The sequence below is a fragment of the Salmo salar genome, chromosome ssa10 (assembly GCF_905237065.1).
Source record: "Salmo salar chromosome ssa10, Ssal_v3.1, whole genome shotgun sequence".
NCBI lineage: Eukaryota > Metazoa > Chordata > Actinopteri > Salmoniformes > Salmonidae > Salmo > Salmo salar.
The window spans coordinates 42807422-42827288 of NC_059451.1; the positions used below are offsets into that span (position 1 = coordinate 42807422).

Sequence of the window (19867 nt, forward strand, 5' to 3'; positions counted from 1 at the left end):
ATCTTAAAACAATTTCATATATTAGCTTAGTAGAACCCCGTCCTTCCAGATGGTAGTGGGGTGAACAGGCCGTGGCTCAGGTCCTTGATGATTTATTTATCATACTCAACGTGTTTTTTAAATATAAATAAAACCTAACAGCTTTTCCATAAAATGTGTGCTCATGTTCCTCTTTGCAACCCATGTCGTAAAAGGCTTTTAATTATTATCCCATACACGACCACAATGTGGCGATATAACACTTCATTTTGAATGTGTGACGCAATTGACTGATTGGGCAGCCCAATCACTAGCTTGGTTTCCATCCAATTTGCGAGATTTTGAATCGAATATTCTAAAATCTGCTTAAAACAATCTGCGCATTTAAAAAAAAAAAGAGATGTGTTTCCATCAAACTGACTTTTTGCGGATAAAGGTATGTGTGTAATGGCATAGTGCACATAAATACTTTTGCCGATAAATTCCCATGTACCTTATGAAAATACATTCCGTACATTCTCAACTCTCCTGATGGTTTTGTCACAAAAACTGTGGTTAGGATATATAGCAAACATGCGCTCTAGCCAACAGCTAGCAGATACAGTGCGGGTAGGCTATGTACATTATGATATTATTTGTATTTGTCAAGCGGCAGCCAAGCACCGATCATCATGTTACCATAATAAGACCCTCGCGATATTTATTGGAAAGGTGCATCAAGCTCATCAACTTGCACTTTCACCACCCTGTGAAGTGCTTCATAATTTATGTAGCCTAATAAAGAGCATGCTTTCCCGAGTCGTAGTGGGAGGACCACACAAAATGTCTTCGCGTGACTCCAAGTTTACTTCGATATGATGGTTATTATATCAATATTTGCGTATAAAGGTGCTTCCACCGCTATTTCTCGCATAATTAACAAAAACATCCCACCATGTCGAACGAGCAAAGTGTCTTTATATATAATTGTACCGGCATATCCTGTTTGTTTCCATTAGCACGGTTGTGACTTTTTTCCTGCGTCAGGTAATTCATCCGCATGAAATGGTTGGATGGAAACCTGGTTAGTCTGCAGTATAAACCCATACAATGCACAATAAGTCAACCGTTCAATTTGATGTTAGAATGAAGTTTATTGTACAAAGTGGATGAAAAGCTAAAATCATGATGCTGTGTAAAAAGACTGTTAAATGGCTGACCTAGGCTACCACACAACTAAACATCTACAATACACTAAAACCAAGAAACCTGAGACAAAATTAACAATTCACAGCACTTCTATGGGATACACAGGGTAACTCAAATGGTAAATCTTAAAATGTTATTGTAGTTTATGAGGAATTCAATCTAGGCTACTGGTGGAACACTTTCTCATGTGGAACAGCACATGATGTTGCTGGCAGTGGGAGCAGTAAATTTATCAGCAATGAAAGCTGTCACCACCAATAGAAAAAATGATAGATCAAGAATAAAATTATACAAATTGAAGGAAGATTGAATAGATTTGTATTTTGAGGACTTGATTTAAAATTCAGATTATCACAAGCAAAAGCCAGTGTGATTGGTGGGATAATGTGATTATTCTAACTTTCAGCAGTAGGCTACAAATGCAGCAGGCGGTTTGGCCTCCATAAACATTTTACATACTAAATTGTACCCTATTCCCTATATAATGCACTACTTTTGACAAGGGTCCATAGGGCTCTGGTCAAAAGCATTGCACTATGTAGGGAATAGGGTGCAATTTGGGATGTAAACAGCCACTGACTGCGTCAGCTCTGGTCTGTGCTGGATACATAGCAACTATGGTATCATCAGTGGACTTGCCAAGGGCCTCCTGTAAAATATACTGCTAGTGTCACAAATTATGTTTTTTAACTGCAGGTCATAGCGCCCTTTTGCCAGACTGTATGATATCATTGTCATAAATTACCCCAGAAATGTGTATGAGGCAATAGCAGGGAAAGGGATCATGTATACATACATATATACACATACACATAGAGAGGGGGAGAGAATTATAGAGAGAACATTTTAAGAGAGAGTGAGTATTTACTGGCTTACAAGCCTCTCTTCCAAAAGGAATTCTTTCCATGTTTCATCACAATGATTCTGCTCGCCCATTCCTGAACGGCCACAGAGTAGGCTATACGTCACTCCAGGCCAGAGCACTGGACGTCAAGCTGCGAGTCTCTAGCTGTGCTCCTTACTGCAAGACGTCACTTCCTCGATGAAATAGTTTTCATCTGCATCAGATTATTAAGAAAGAAAAAGTATGAAAGAAATGGGGCCAAACGAAAGCAAACATTTTCAGGTTCTTGCTCAACATCATCTGCCCCACTCTGCAATAGGCTTTAGTTGTGGATGCTGGTAGCCATCTGTATGTACATAAACCTCTGCTGGAGATGTATGCGCTCATATCTGATGACAGAGATAAGGCTGTTGGGAAGAGCTCCTTAACCATAGAAATATAATTACTAGAATGGTGAAAAAGTCCCTCAGACTGCACCCTCATAGGTAGACTCCATATGTCCACCAGTCCAACGATCACGGTCCATTGACTTGAATGGGAGATCCCGTTTTAGTATTTATACATGTATTTCTATGTCAACAGACTTCAAAGATCTTACTAAAGGCTATCTATGCAATGTAAACACAGCAAGATAGATTAGAGGTGGTTAGTGGCGAGACCCTACTAAGTGTGTATCATCTCAGCAGCTAGAGGAACAGTCTCATGTTGATTTCCAAGCATGCTCTCATACAGAAAGAGCATAACAGGAAGGAAGTACCAGGGTCAGTATCAGTAGTCAACACAGTGACAATGGGCTTTAAAAAACCAACAAAAACCATTGAAATCTGCTATAATGGTTTCTTGACTAGAGTATACAGCATTAGTTATTTAAGCCACTTGGTTTTCGATGGAGGCACACAGCAGATTGAGGCATGTTAAAAGTTATGAGAGTATATCATGAGTAATGACAAGCCAATTGGTCATAATTAAACATACGTCACACAGTGTGCTCAGTCTTTTACAAAGTGGGCACAGCTTAGTTTAAGACAGGGTAGGAAATTCACTTTTATTTTGTATCCTTTGACATTTTATTTTCAGGGGAATTTTGTAGTTAATTTCCTACCCTGGGTTTAGACTTCAGAATCACAGTTTAATAATAAGAGGAAATAACCCTGTGATCAGACAGGTGGTATAACTAGCACCACCCCCACTGCTAGGGATCAATCAACATTCATGTCCAATAATCAATAATAATACATTTTTAATCAACAATGATGTAAAGTAAGAGAACTCAGGTCTCCATGGCAGACAGAGAGAACAAGCTCACCATTTATATATGATTAAGATAAGGGCAATTTCACAGTTACGGGATTACACTGAGACTCCGATTTGTCACTTATAAAATGTATGCCAAACAAAAACCATTGATTTCAAAGTTTAACAAACCATGCAACTCTATGCACAATGACTACTTTGAACAATTTACACAGTAAAAAAGTAAACATTTACCTTGAAAAACTATCCGTATGCAAAGTTTGGGGACAGAATTACAGTTACTAAACTTTGTACCTGCACAGATTTTATTTGATACATTTTAGAATATCACGAAATTGGGGAGAAAAAGGGTAAGGCGAAGGTCGATAGCGTGCGTCCTTCCGAAACACGACCCCGCCAAGCCGCACTGCTCCTTAACCCAATGCTCACTTAACCCGGAAGCCAACCGCACCAATGTATCGGAGGAAACACCGTACACCTGGCGACCATGTCAGCATGCATGCGCCCGGCCTGCCACAGGAGTCGCTAGAGCACGATGGAACAAGGACAACCCAGTCGGCCAAACCCTTCAGCTAACCCGGATGACGCTGGGCCAATTGTGCACCGCCTCATGGCTCTCCCGGTTGCGGGCGGCTGTTACACATCCTGGTTTGATACCGATCTGTATCTACAGTTTTACCTGTAAATGTGTTTTTGTAAGGTTTTGTGTGGAAATTGTTAAATGTAGTCCTTGTGTATAGAGTTATGTGGTTTATTACACTTTTCAGTCAGTTTTTAGTTTGATATACATTTTAAAAGTGAAAAATCAGAGTCTCAGCGTAATTCCGTTACCATGGAATTGCCCATAACTAGGTAGATTTGATTTAATTCCTTTCTCCCCCTCAATAAAAACGTATACCGTTATGTGGCATGAATCATGATGAATTGAATCTAAAAATAAATAATTACAAATATGTATAGAGTAATCAGCAGTTGATTGTAAATATATTTGCGTTTTATATTCTTTATAAACCGGCTACTGCACTATGCATATACTGTACTAACTATACCGTAACATTATATAGCTCCACCTTCAAACCATTCTATGAAATAGACTGTCCTTTTTACCTCTCCTGTGTTATATTAGAAGTGGTTGTTTTTAAAGGGTTGTAAACATTGACCAGTAAGCAGAGGGATTGATTGACACATGAGCACTTTCAGAAGGTGGAGGGGGGTTGGTAATCTTGATGCCAATTTGTTTTCGGGGGCAAGACAGCAGAAACAGACTGGCCAGAAACAGACTTGCACCCAGGCTAGGTAGTTGGGGTTCTCAACCGGGCAAGGTGGCAGCAGTGGGCCGACCCTGCCCTGAGAGCAGACCTGGATTAAAATACTATTCAAAATCATGTCAAATACTTTGTCTGTGCTTGATTGAGTTTGCCTGGCGTAATAATGGCCCAATAGTATAGTCCAAAAATGGCAGACCTGGCACATCAAAGTATGTGAAAGATTTCAAGTAGTATTTGAACTCAGGTCTGCCTGAGAGACCCCTAACGGAGCATGCTCAGATCAGATTTTGGCTTTAATGTTGATGAGAACAGAGCAGCAGGTGAGGGCTCCGTCCACCTTCACCTTCTCCATGTTGGACACTGGGATCAACATGTGGTCCTTCAGCTTCTCAAACACCTGGGGGAGAGAGAGTTGGGTAGAGAGAGAGAAGGATGGGGTGAGAGAGAGGGATGGGGTGAGAGAGGGATGGGGTGAGAGAGAGGAATGGGGTAAGAGGGAAGGGGGAGAGAGAGAGGGATGGGGTGAGAGAGAGAGGGATGGGAGAGAGAGAGGGATGGGGAGAGAGAGAGCGGGATGGGGAGAGAGAGAGAGGGATGGGGAGAGAGGGATGGGGAGAGGGATTGAGATTGAGAGGAAGAAAGGAAATGATTATGAAATAATATTGATATACACCTTAGCTCAGCCTCTCCAGCACAAGTACAAATGATGGTCCCCCCTCAGACAATAGTTTGAACAACACTACAGGCAATAGTTTGAACAACACTACAGACAATAGTTTGAGCAACACTACAGACAATAGTTTGAACAACACTACAGACAATAGTTTGAACAACACTACCCACTAGAGAAGGTAGGAGTCTTCACCTTAAGTAACTTTAGGTTACAGGCTTTGCTAATTTTACAATGATTTGGGAGCACTTACAAGGGATACAAATCTAAGGCATTAAGAATGAACATTTAGGTAGAGAAGAGTTCTCAAAAACGGAGTGAGAAATATTACGTAATCTCCAAAAACCCTCATAAAGCAATGTGTCACCCTGTGGAGCCCCTCCAGAAGAAAACCACTGTTTTCCTAAGAGCCTTCCAAGCCAGAATACTTCTCTCTCTCTCTCAGTTCAATTCTAAGGGGATTTATTGGCATGAAAAACACATGTTAACATTGCCAAAGCAAATGAAAGCAAAACACAAGAACAATCAGACATTAACAGTTAACATTACAAATGAAAGTTTCAAAATATCTCCCCCCTCTCTGCCATACTAAAAGCCTGGGCTTGCACTACCATCGGGGCGACAAGCAACCCACCCAAATCTGGCTATCAGATTATCCAGCCATGATGCAACAGGTCTTACTCTGGCCCTACTATAATCAATACGTAGGATAGAAATAAAGCCCATCAACCATGGGAGGGGAGTCATGAGGTCAGAGGGGAAAAGCACTATAGCCAAACTCCTCCACAACATCACTAAATCTGTTCCCTTTTCTACGTCTGTCTGTCTGTCTGTCTGTCTGTCTGTCTGTCTGTCTGTCTGTCTGTCTGTCTGTCTGTCTGTCTGTCTGTCTGTCTGTCTGTCTGTCTGTCTGTCTGTCTGTCTGTCTGTCTGTCTGTCTCTCAAGTGTTTCTGTTTTTATGGCAGTGAGTCTGTGCTTTCCAGCTGCGTTCTTATAACTGTGGTTGAAATGTATTATGTCAGGCCAGGAGAACTTCACTGTGAGGGCTGGCTGTATTTCACTGAAACTTTTCTAGTTGACTTCTTTATCTCTGCTCAGCTTATGTGACAGTCACCACGTCAGACCCTAAAGTCGCCCTTCTCTGCCCCCAGTCGACCCCCCCCACCCTCTCCCATGACCTTCTGCCTTTGTTATGTAACGATGCTAAAAATAGCTGGAGCCAGAATTTTTGAGACAAGAATGTTTAGTGTTTATAGAGTTGAAAAGCAGAGCGGCTTTGCAGGCAGAGTGAGTATGTTGATAAATCTCTCTCCTCTTCCTCTCTATCTGAAAAGGGGATCAGGGGACTGCCATGTTGCAGCTCTCAGAGGAAACACTTCACACAACCAAGAACCAGTCTGTCTGTCTGTCTGTCTGTCTGTCTGTCTGTCTGTCTGTCTGTCTGTCTGTCTGTCTGTCTGTCTGTCTGTCTGTCTGTCTGTCTGTCTGTCTGTCTGTCTCTGTCTCTCTCAATTCAATTTCAATTCAATTTAAGGGCTTTATTGGCATGGGAAATGTATGTTTACATTGCCAAAGCAAGTGAAATGGATAATAAACAAAAGTGAAATAAACAAAAAATGTACAGTAAACATTACACTTACAAAAGTTCCAAAATAATAAAGACATTTAAAATGTCATATTATGTATATATACAGTGTTGTAAGGATGTGCAAATAGTTAAAGTACGAAAGGGAAAATAAATAAACATAAATATGGGTTGTATTTACAATGGTGTTTGTTCTTCACTGGTTTCCCTTTTCTTGTGGCAACAGGTCACAAATCTTTCTGCTGTGATGCACACTGGTATTTCACCCAATAGATATGGGAGTTTATCAAAATTGGATTTGTTTTCTAATTCTATATTGTTATATACAGTTGAAGTCGGAAGTTTACATACACCTTAGCCAAATACATTTAAACTCAGTTTTTCACAATTCCTGAAACGTTATCCTAGTAAAGAATCCCTGTCTAAGGTCAGTTAGGATCACCACTTTATTTTAAGAATGTGAAATGTCAGAATAGTAGTAGAGATAACGATTTATTTCAGCTTTTATTTCTTTCATCACATTCCCAGTGGGTCAGAAGTTTACATACACTCAATTAGTATTTGGTAGCATTGCCTTTAAATTGTTAAACTTGGGTCAAACGTTTCGGGTAGCCTTCCACAATAAATTGGGTGAATTTTGGCCCATTCCTCCTGACAGAGCTGGTGTAACTGAGTCAGGTTTGTAGGCCTTGCTCGCACACACTTTTTCAGTTCTGCCCACAGATTTTCTATGGGATTGAGGTCAGGGCTTTGTGATGGCCACTCCAATACCTTGACTTTGTTGTCCTTAAGCCATTTTGCCACAACTTTGGAAGTATGCTTGGGGTCATTGTCCATTTGGAAGACCCACTTGCAACCAAGCTTCCTGACTGATGGCTTGAGATGTTGCTTCAATATATCCACATAATTTTCCTTCCACATAATTTTCCAACCTCATGATGCCATCTATTTTGTGAAGTGCACCAGTCCCTCCTGCAGCATAGCACCCCCACAAAAATATGCTTCCACCCCCGTGCTTCACGGTTGGGATGATGTTCTTCGGCTAGCAAGCCTCCCCATTTTTCCTCCAAACATTACAATGGGTATTATGGCCAAACAGTTCTATTTTTGTTTCATCAGACCAGAGGACATTTCTCCAAAAAGTCAGATTTTTGTCAGTTGCAAACCGTAGTTTTGCTTTGTTAATGGCGATTTTGGAGCAGTGGTTTCTTCCTTGCTGAGCGGCCTTTCAGGTTATGTCGATATAGGATTTGTTTTACTGTGGATATAGATTATTTTGTACCTGTACCAGCATCTTCACAAGGTCCTTTGCTGTTCTGGGATTGATTTGCACTTTTTGCACCAAAGTACGTTCATCTCTAGGAGACAGAACGCGTCTCCTTCCTGAGCGGTATGACGGCTGCGTGGTCCTATGGTGTTTATACTTGCGTACTATTGTTTGTACAGATGAACGTGGTACCTCCAGGCGTATGTAAATTGCTCCCATTGATGAACCAGACTTGTGGAGGTCTACAATTCTTTTTTTCCTGAGGTCTTGGATGATTTCTTTTAATTTTTCCCATGACGTCAAGCAAAGAGGCACTGAGTTTGAAGGTAGACCTTAAAATACATCCACAGGTACACCTCCAATTGACTCAAATGATGTCAATTAGCCTATCAGAAGCTTCTAAAGCCATGACATCATTTTCTGTAACTTTCCAAGCTGTTTAAAGGCACAGTCAACTTAGTGTATGTAAACTTCTGACCCACCGGAATTGTGATGCAATGAATTATAAGTGAAATAATCTGTCTGTAAAGAATTGTTGGAAAAATTGCTTGTGTCATGCACAAAGTAGATGTCCTAACCGACTTGCCAAAACTATAGTTTGTCAGCAAGACATTTGTGGAGTGGTTGAAAAGAGTTTTAATGACTCCAACCTAAGTGTATGTAAACTTCCCACTTCACCTGTAGGTGTGATGTTCAATCATGCTGCTTTTGAAATATAGAGAGAAAAAGAGAGAGAGTGAGTGTGTGTATTTGTGTGTGTGTGTGTGTGTGTATGTGTGTGTGTGTGTGTTTACATGGAACTGTGTCTGACACACAGAGATGTATCCCTATGGTCTCACACCACTGATGATTGGGATTCCAACACCTCTACATGAATGATTCTTCATCACACAGCTGGTGCTCAGAGGCAGAAAGTGTCCCAAGTTTCCATCCAGGACACATATAAATACACACGTCCCCACAGTGGTCTGATACAGGAAAGAGAGGCAGTCACTCTGATTTTATAATGTTTGGCTTGAATTTCCCTTCAGCCAATCCTCAAGGAAAATATAATAGTAAGCCTTTGGAAATTGAACAACGGTTCCAAATCCAAAGAGACATATTTCAATAAACGGTTTGTACTAAAAATAAATGTTCAAGTTTGGGTTTTAACCACAGAGTACATTTGAGGTGTTGGGGCTGTCTGTGCAGATTGCAGGGTGTTGGTGATGTGGTAACCAGGAGCCCAGAGTGAGTTACTGTGTAGTGACACTGAGGAATGTAAATGACATGGCTCATCCTCAACCATGCCTTACCGCTACAGAGACAATAACATTCACTGCTCCCATACGAGCTGATATCCAAGAGTCACAGTGTGTGTGTGTTAGTGTATGTGTGTGCATGTGAATATGTGTGTATACTGTACGTATGTGTGTGTGTGTTTGTGTGTGTGTGTTTGCTCACCTTGGCACTCTCTGGGAACTCCTCTGGGGTGCAGTGTAACAGCACATGGCCTTTGCCAGGGAGGTTCATGTAGATGGTGTTGGCTGCAATGTCATCAGGCACAGTCAGCTTGTCATAACGATGGTCACTCATCTGCTGCATGATCTATAGACACAAAGGAAGACAGATGGATGGTAAGCTATGAGGGACACAGTACCACGGTCCAAATTCCCTCCTATACTCCTTGGCCGTTGGCCAAAACCCTCTGGTGTTTGTAGATCTGTAAGGTGTAAGGAATATGGTGGGAGCTCCACCATTACACTGCTATACCTTTCCAGGCAAACAAAGGGTTAGGTCCAAGGAGGAGGGGTAGGGAGCATATTGGTGCCGGGCAAAATAGAAGCAGACCCTGCTGTTCCTGCCCACTCAAGTTCTAACCTCCAAACATCTATCTGGGCGACTGAGCCTTAATGGAGAACACTGACATTCTTTCACAGCAGATGTCATGTAATTGATGTATTCTGCCGAGTCGGGGCTGGGGGGAGAAGGAGCAATGAGGATGTTATGACCTGCATGCAGAGCAGGTGTGTGTGTGTGTGTCTCCAAAATGTTTACGACCTGAACATTTGTGGATGCCTTAGAGAAGTAGGAGGAAGGAGAATGAAAGTAAACCAAACAACATTAAAAAGGTATTTTCACAAGTGGAGCATGAGATCTCCCCCAGGATAAGAAAAGTTGATTTAACCAGGGTCAGATCCTCCTCCTGTCATACTCTCCTTTCCACTCAACTCTTTTGTCCATCCTGCCATATCTTCTCCCTCCTCTGCTCCCTCCTCTCATCCCTTCTGGTCTGCTCTCCTTTTTTATATCATGCAGAGAGAGAAAGGTTGAGCTGGCGTGTGTGTGTGTTTGAGGAGAGTTAGGATTAGAATTGTGTGTCTGTGTGTGTGTGTCTCTGTGTGTGTGAGTGAGGAGAGTTAGGGTTAGAATTGTGTGTCTGTGTGTGTGTGTCTCTGTGTGTGTGTGTCTCTGTGTGTGTGAGTGAGGAGAGTTAGGGTTAGAATTGTGTGTCTCTGTGTGTGTGTCTCTGTGTGTGTGAGTGAGGAGAGTTAGGGTTAGAATTGTGTGTCTGTGTGTGTGTGTCTCTGTGTGTGTGTGTCTCTGTGTGTGTGAGTGAGGAGAGTTAGGGTTAGAATTGTGTGTCTGTGTGTGTGTGTCTCTGTGTGTGTGTCTCTGTGTGTGTGAGTGAGGAGAGTTAGGGTTAGAATTGTGTGTCTGTGTGTGTGTGTGTCTCTGTGTGTGTGAGTGAGGAGAGTTAGGGTTAGAATTGTGTGTCTGTGTGTGTGTGTCTCTGTGTATGTGAGTGAGGAGAGTTAGATGAGTGTTTGCGGTGTTAATCCATGATACATCTATCAACCCCTCACAGTGCTCCATGTGTCTCTGTGGTATATAATGTGAACAATGGGCTTTGTGGCTCGACCTGTTCACACATTCCACTCTACCCTTGGTTTGACTGCTGCATGTGTGTGTGTGTGAGTATATGTGTGTGTGTTAGAGACAGAGAGTGAGTGTGTGTATCTCCCAGATCGGCCAGTCTAGAGCGTGGCCGGCTCTGCCCGGCTGGGCCCGACTGGGGGACAGAGTAACCATTAACACCTCGGTCATGTCTGGTGTGTTGCGTCATCGCAGTGGTCCTAAATGAAAACATGTCTATGTGCGTGACTGCGAACGCTCTCCTTTACACACAGGAGGATTAGCTGTCTGCCTGGAGTGAGAGACTATCACACCATACTGATCAGCCTTCACTAAGTCAGTTTTAAAATAGTCATTTTCTCTTCTCTCAAATCCATATTGGACACCAATAAAAGAGAGAGGGAACATTCGGTGCCGATATTTGTTATTTATATTTATTTCACCTTTATTTAACCAGGTAAGCCAGTTGAGAACAAGTTCTCATTTACAACTGCGACCTGGCCAAGATAAAGCAAAGCAGTTCGACACATACAACAACACAGAGTTACACATGGAATAAACAAACATACAATCAATAATACAGTAAAAAAAATGTATATACAGCATGTGCAAATTAGGTAGGATAAGAGAGGTAAGGCAATAAATAGGCCATGGTGGCGAAGTAATTACAATATAGCAATTAAACACTGGAATGGTAGAATGTGCAGAAGACGAATGTGCAAGTAGAGATACTGGGGTGCAAAGGAGCAAGATAAATAAATACGGTATGTGGATGAGGTAGATTGGATGGGCTATTTACAGATGAGCTATGTACAGGTGCAGTGATCTGTGAGCTGCGCTGACAGCTAGTGATTAAAGCTAGTGATGGAGGTAAGAGTCTCCAGCTTTAGTGATTTTTGCAGTTCGTTCCAGTCATTGGCAGCAGAGAACTGGAAGGAGAGGTGGCCAAAGGAAGAATTGGCTTTGGCGGTGACCAGTGAGATATCCCTGCTGGAGCGCATGCTACAGGTGGGTGCTGCTATGGTGACCAGTGAGCTGAGATAAGGTGGGGCTTTAACTAGCAGAGACTTGTAGATGACCTGGAGCCAGTGGGTTTGGCGACGAGTATGAAGCGAGGGCCAGCCAACGAGAGCGTACAGGTTGCAGTGGTGGGTAGTATATGGGGTTTTGGTGACAAAACGGATGGCACTGTGATAGACTGCTTCCAATTTGTTGAGTAGAGTGTTGGAGGCTATTTTGTAAATGACATCGCCGAAGTTGAGGATCGGTAGGATGGTCAGTTTTACCAGGGTATGTTTGGCAGCATGAGTGAATGATGCTTTGTTGCGAAATAGGAAGCCGATTCTAGATTTAATTTTGGATTGGAGATGTTTGATGTGAGTCTGGAAGGAGAGTTTACAGTCAAACCAGACACCTAGGTATTTGTAGTTGTCCACATATTCTAAGTCAGAACCGTCAAGAGTAGTGATGCTGGACGGGCAGGCAGGTGCGGGCAGCGATCAGTTGAAGAGCATGCATTTAGTTTTACTTGCATTTAAGAGCAGTTGGAGGCCACTGAAGGAGAGTTGTATGGCATTGAAGCTCATCTGGAGGTTAGTTAACCTGTTGGGGCTAGGGGGCAGTATTTTCATGGCCGGATAAAAAACGTACCCGATTTAAACTGGTTACTACTCTTGCCCAGAAACGAGAATATGCATATAATTAGTAGATTTGGATAGAAAACACTCTAAAGTTTCTAAAACTGTTTGAATGGTGTCTGTGAGTATGACAGAACTCATATGGCAGGCCAAAACCTGAGAAGATTCCATGCAGGAAGTGCCCTGTCTGACAATTTGTTGTCCTTCTGTTGCATCTCTATCGACGTTACAGCATCTGTGCTGTTACGTGACACTTTCTAAGGCTTCCATTGGCTCTCTAAAGCGTTCAGAAAGTGGAATGACGTGTCTCCTGTCTCTGGGCAAAGTACAGCAGCAGAGTTTGTAAGTGGCCTGCCTGGGGACAGTGAGACTGAGATGCGCCTTCACGAGACTTCTCCATTTTTTTCTTTCAGTCTTTGAATGAATACAACGTTGTCCTGTTGGAATATTATCGCTATTTTACGAGAAAAATAGCATAAAAATTGATTTTAAACAGCGTTTGACATGCTTCTAAGTACGGTAATGGAATATTTTGAAATTTTTTGTCACGCAATGCGCTCGCGCGTTACCCTTCGGATAGTGACCTGAATGCACGAACATCTTGGTGGACTTCCTAAGCCAGGATTCAGACATGGCTAGGATATCCGGGTTGGCAGAGTGTGCTAAAGCAGTGAATAAAACAAACTTAGGGAGGAGGCTTCTGATGTTAACATGCATGAAACCAAGGCTTTTACGGTTACAGAAGTCAACAAATGAGAGCACCTGGGGAGTAGGAGTGGAGCTAGGCACTGCAGGGCCTGGATTAACCTCTACATCACCAGAGGAACAGAGGAGGAGTAGGATGAGGGTACGGCTAAAGGCTATCAGGACTGGTCGTTTAGTGCGTTCAGAGCAGAGAGTAAAATGAGCAGGTTTCTGGGCGTGAGAAAATAGATTCAAGGCATAATGTACAGACAAAGGTATGGTAGGAAGTGAGCACATTGGAGGTAAACCTAGGCATTGAGTAATGATGAGAGAGATATTGTCTCCAGAGACATTTAAACCAGGTGATGTCACCGCATATGTGGGAGGTGGAAGTAAATGGTAGGTTAAGGCATATTGAGTAGGGCTAGAGGCTCTACAGTGAAATAAGACAATAATCACTAACCAGGACAGTAATAGACAAGGCATATTGATATTAGGGAGAGGCATGCATAGCCGGGTGATCAATAGGGGTCCAGTTGGGCTGGCTGGTTGGGCTGGTTGGGCTGGCTGGAGACACAGCGATTCAGACAGCTAGCAGACCGGAGCTAGCAAGCTAGCAGACCAGGGCTAGCAAGCTAGCAGACCGGGGCTAGCAAGCTAGCAGAAGGGTCTTATAGGGACATCTCGACGGAGGAAAGCTTGTTTTGGCCTCCGTGTGCGGTGACGTTGATAGACCAGCCGTGATGGATTAGTAGGGTTCCGAGTAGCAGAGGGGTCCAAGTCCAATTAGCAAAATAGGTGTAGTGGCCCAAGAAATTGGCCGATGGATCTATACACTAACAGTCCAATATGCTCTAGCCAGCTAGCAGCTAGCGGGCCACGGCTAGTGGATGGGCATTCAGGGGACGGCGCGATGTAGAGGCCAGTTAAGTACCCCCTCGAGCAGATTACGTCGTAGTCCAGTCGTGAAGGATCGGCGGGGTTCCGTGCCCCGTACCGGCAGTAGAAGGGGTCCGGGTATTGTAGCCCAGGAGTGGCTGATGGACCTCTTTAGCTAGCCGGAAGAAAGAGCCTAGCATGGGCTAGCTCCAGGCTAACTGGTGCTTGCTCTGGGACCGACGTTAGCCAGTACTCGAATAGCAGCTAGCTAGCTGCGATGATCCAGGTGAAAATGTCCAGAGCTTGCGGTAGGAATCCGAGGATATGGAGAGAAAATAAGTCCGGTATGCTCTGGTTTGAGTCGCGTTGTACAAACTGGCGAGAGCTTTCCGAGCTAAAGGTTAGCTGACTACGCTAGTAGCTAGTGAGCTGGCTAGCTTCTGTTGGGGGATTTCGGATTCGAGATGAATAATACTTTAGAAAAAAACAGATCCACACAACATTGGGTGAAGCGGGTTGCAGGAGAGTGTTTTGAAGTTGAGTTTTAGAAAAAATATAAAAAAGATATGCGAAGAAAAATATATAAAAGATATATACACAGAACATTACAAGAAGAGTACAAAAGACGTCTGACTGCTACGCCATCTTGGAACAATCCAGCCAGCAGATATGACAATGGCTGACCAGCCTAGGAGACATACAAGAAAAGCAGTCTGTAGGAAATGCAAGACTAACAGGACAACGAGGACGGAAGTGATGATGAACAATGCCTGAATGATGTTAGACCAGCTGAATGATGTTAAACCAGTACTGCTTATCCCAGTCCTCCTGGGCACAATTCACCCTTTGCTTAACTCGGCCCACAGAGATATTGTCGCTACTGTCAAGCTTACAAACCCCCTGCAGATGAAAGTTGTGCTATCTGATGTAAGACAATGGGGCATAACAAAAACTACTGACACTATTTATTGAATTAGTGCATGTCTTTCTTCTAGTCATTAGTACACAGTATATTTTCAGCAACACATTTAGAATATGTGGAATGTTCACAGTTCACACACAATAATGTTCCCCGACTCGTGTAGACAATGGTTGTTTTCAAAAACATACAAACAAAACAGTTCCTATCCAAAAGTCTTCCAAATCCTAACAGTCTAGGGATCAGGGGACTGGTTATTACACTCTAATAATTTCGATGTCATTATTTTTGATTGGTCCTTGACACACATTTCTTCCCAGAGAACAGACTGTTATTGGCTAATGTTCCGTGTTTATTCCTGTCCGCTTAGGCCGGCGTCTAATCAGGAAGCTGAATGCGGGGGCACACGTGGTGGTGGTGGTGTGTTCAGGGGGTCTGCTGCTCCTCATGATCTGATTAGGCCAGAGGCTGGACCAGAGGCTGGACCAGAGGCTGGGTATATTGGGCCTGGGGCTGGAGTATTGGGCCTGAGGTCTGGGGCTGGAATATTGGGCCTGAGGGCTGGGGTATGGGGCTGGGGCATTGGGCCTGAGGTCTAGGTCTGGGGTATAGGGCTGGGTCCGGGCCTAGGGGGGTCAGTGGTAGGCCAGTCAGTCAGGGAGTCCTGGAAGCGTGAAATACCAGGAGCCCTGGCCTGCTGGAAAGGCAAAATGTGGTGAGGTAGAAAGATCTTTTCAGTAAGAGAAGGGAGTATTTGTGGGAGATGACCTCACGGCTGAGGCTTGGCAGTGATAGCAGTGGAGAGCCACGATTGTTATGAGTGCGTTCAGTTGATGGAATTCATCCGGTCCACGTCCTCAGTCCTCAGCTTGGGAGGGCTAAACATTGTATGACTGCAGACTATGCAAGGCACACACGCACATGCACGCACGCAAGGACGCACGCACACACAGACACTTGTACGCAAACACACACACTGGCTGCCACATTCGGGTGCCATCATCCATACTGTATCCAAACCATGACTCAGTATCAGGCTTGACATGGTGACATGACAGTAGAGTCACAGCCTGCTCTAATAACAAATTCCCAGTTTGGTCTGTTGACAACACAACATACTAACCTTATCCCTGCTCATCTCATCACCACTACTTCAATATCAAGATTAGGGGTGCGTTCACAAAAGCTCACCCCAAGGGAATCCAGCCAGCAGGCATGTAATATAATTAGATTAGAGCTACATTCACAACAACAACCCCGTTAAGTTCATTAGAGCTACGTTCACAACAATAGCAACCCATTTGCATTTGTTACAATAGCATTCACAACCACTCCTTTACGTTCATTACACCTACATTCACCAGTCACTTTCACCCTGAGCAGAACATTACCTAATTGGAAATCTGATCTCAGACATTCATTAAAGTATTTTATAACCACAGCTAATTGCATGTTGGAGAGGGGGTGATGTAATGTGTAATTACAACACTGTGAGACACTGCCATTAACTCATGCTAATGACCCTTCTCTCTCTCTTTCTCTTCAGTAGTTAATTAACAGGGCTTGATAATAGTATGGAATCTTAATGGGGCTAAATAAAAGTGTGTTGTATTAGTTAGCTGTCACCATGACCTAATAATTCATCAGCAGCGTATTTAACTAGTATGTGGATATGTTTGCCTTAGTGTGCTAAATAAGGATAACATAGGGGGACAAATAGGGGACTAAACCTATGCAGTCTTTACACATCTCACTGATAAGAATACTTGTGGACTACAGGAAGAGGAGCTGATGCAATTGTAGCAGCTAATGGGGATCCACATAAAGAGATGCGTCTGTCTGTCTGTGTGTGTGTCTTTTCTCTTTCAGTCTGTCTGTCGGAGTCTGTCTGTCTGTGTGTATCTGTCTGACTGTCTGTCAGTCTGTCTGTCTGTGGTTGACGTGTGTAGATGGTTTGCTGACAGTGTTACAATCCTCTGCAGCCCCTGGGCCAGTAGGGGGCGACGTCTCCCTGAGTAGGCAGATGAGGAGGAACCCTATGACTGAGAACACCTGGCTGTCAACTCTCGGGTGCGTGTGTCTCGGGTGCGTTTGTTGTCTTGTCTGTGAGGTTTCAAAACGTGCCACATTCTGTTGCGTGTCTGTACTGTGTGTTGACACTGAGTTGCATGCCAGCCGCCACTACTGTCTGTAGTTAGATGTGGTGTGTGCATGCCAGTCTTCTGCCATGGTGATGGGGAATTCCGTGTGTCTGTCCATCAGAAAAGAACAGGTAGAGATTTATTTCAACAGCCTCCGTGAATGGCAGGAAGTACCAACATGTCACTGTCAGTGTGTTTGTGTTTGTTGCCCGTCTTTTACGAAGAAGATCTGTATTCCCGATAGGGAGTGTGTGCTTGTGTTTTGTTTTTGTTTTAACTAACAGATAGCCTCACAAGGATAGTAGAACAAGGAAAACTGGATAAATGGGGGATATTTCCCCACAAGAAAAATGTAGATTGAGGTAAAATTTTGGATAACAGGGATTACACAGTAGATTACCTACGAACATACATTTATCAGAGGGAGATCACATTGACATCATGTGGTTTCTGCGGGCTTGTAGAAGTTTCAATCAGAGGCAGCCATCAAACCACAGAGAGAGGGAGGGGGAGGGTGATCTGGAGGTGTGTGTGAGGTGGTGGTGATGGTGCCGAGTCAACATGTGCGATGTCCTGACTTCCCTGTCAACTAAACTGTTGCTTTACACTGAAGAAGCCATCTTCTCAATGCAGTGTGCTTACCTCACTTGTTCGTATTCGGCGCATGTGACAAATAAAATTTGGTTGATTTTATATGACTTAGAGGTGAGATGAGGTCGGGTAATATGAACTCCGAAATGATCTCAATATGATGGCCAAGGGCAAGATGATAGCCGTTATTCAGCACATCAAGTGTGAGATCTCACCTGAAAAAACCCTCCTCAATACAGAGACCTAATTTTACCACCAAGAACTTGAAGAATTTCTATCAAAAGTTTAGGTATTGTAAACTTAACTGTGCATTAAGAGATTTGTATGTGTTCCATTTATATTTTATTGAAATGCAAATTGTAACACAAGCACAAAATGATTGGGTAAATGTCGAGCCATGATGGTGGATAAATTGCAAAGCTCCTGAAAGGAGAAAGATAGTAAGCACTGTAATGTATTCACCATTTTGTGCTTGTATAAGAATGGAAAGAATATTGTGATGGACATTTTCTATTGGACGTGCTTAAAAATACATGAGCATGGGATGGGAGAGTATATTTCAATGATGTTTTCTGCAAACACTATTAAACTAAATGTAATTAACAAGAGATGGTGCAAAGGAAAGTAAGAACATAGTCCTATCTTGCATGACCCATACGCTCATTGGTGACCCATACCTTCAGGGCTTTCTGGGCTGGTTCGCTGGAGCCAATCACGATGAGGCCTGGTCCTCCCATGCTGCAGAAGCTCTTCAGGTGTAGACCATCAGTGACAGGGACGGTGGACACAGCGTAGTCCTGCAAACACACAACAACCCTACTGCATTACACACACTAATAATTGGACTAAACAGGCCCCAGTGGGAAAGGTAACCTAACCGGCATTGGTTGAGAGTTTGATAGATGAGTTCACCAAAGCCCTAGGCCACTGATTAGTTGAGGGTCTGAGAGGTGAGGTCACCAGAGCCCCAGGACACAGGCCCCTCCCCTCAGTCTGTAATTACAGCAGTGGTTTTAGGACCGTTCTTACTAATCAAATAAAATTGTATTTGTCACATACGCCGAATACAACAGATGTAGACCTTACCGTGAAATGCTTACTTACAAGCCCTTAACCAACAATGCAGTTCAAGAAATAGAGTTAAGAAAATGTTTACTAAATAAACTAAAGTAAAAAAATGTCATAAAATCTGAAAGTAACACATGGAAATTACATAACAATAACGAGGCTATATACAGGGGGTACCGGTACCGAGTGAATGTGCGGGGATACAGGTTAGTTGAAGTAATTTGTAAAGTGACTATGCATAGATGATAAACAGCAAGTAGCAGCACTGTAAAAACAAAGGGGGGTTGGGGGGAGTCAATGTAAATCGTCCATGTGGCCATTTGATTAATTGTTCAGCAGTCTTATGGCTTGGGGGTAGACGCTGTTAAGGGGCCTTTTGGTCCTAGACTTGGCGCTCCGGTACCGCTTCCCCTGTGGTAGCAGAGAGAACAGTCCATGACTTGGGTGACTGGAGTCTTTGACAATTTTTTGGGCCTTCCACTGACACCGCCTAGTATATAGGTCCTGGATGTCAGGAAGCTTGGCCCCAGTGATGTACTGGGCCATCCGCACTACCGTCTGTAGCGCCTTACAGTCAGATGCCGAGCAGTTGCCATACCAGGCGGTGATGCGACCAGTCAGGATGCTCTCGATGGTGCAGAGGATCTGGGGACCCATGCCAAATCTTTTCAGTCTCCTGAGGGGGAAAAGGTGTTGTCGTGCCCTCTTCACAACTGTCTTGCTGTGTTTGGACCATGATAGTTCTTTAGCTCACTGCACATGTTGCCTGTAATCCATGGCTTCTGGTTACGATATGTACATACAATCACTGTGGGGACGACGTCGTCGATGCACTTATTGATTAAGCTGGTGACTGAGGTGGTATACTTATCAATGCCATTGGATGAATCTCAGAACATATTCCAGTCTGTGCTAGCAAAACAGCCCTGTAGCGTAGCATCCGTGTCATCTGACCACTTCCATATTGAGCGAGTCACTGGTACTTCTTGCTTTAGTT

The 19867-nt window shown here is 43.4% G+C and overlaps 1 protein-coding gene across 1 annotated transcript in view; it reads right to left on the bottom strand.

The window, feature by feature from the left end:
• Positions 1-1092: 1092 nt before the first annotated feature.
• The window catches only part of ddah1 (dimethylarginine dimethylaminohydrolase 1), a 139729-nt gene continuing 120954 nt past the window's right edge, over positions 1093-19867 (bottom strand). The window contains exons 4-6 of the mRNA XM_014123372.2: positions 18480-18599; positions 9500-9643; positions 1093-4930 (exon numbers count right to left, since the gene is read on the bottom strand). Coding sequence (XP_013978847.1) covers positions 4814-4930; positions 9500-9643; positions 18480-18599 — 381 coding nt within the window. The 3' untranslated portion in view covers positions 1093-4813. The remainder of the gene's footprint in view (positions 4931-9499; positions 9644-18479; positions 18600-19867) is intronic.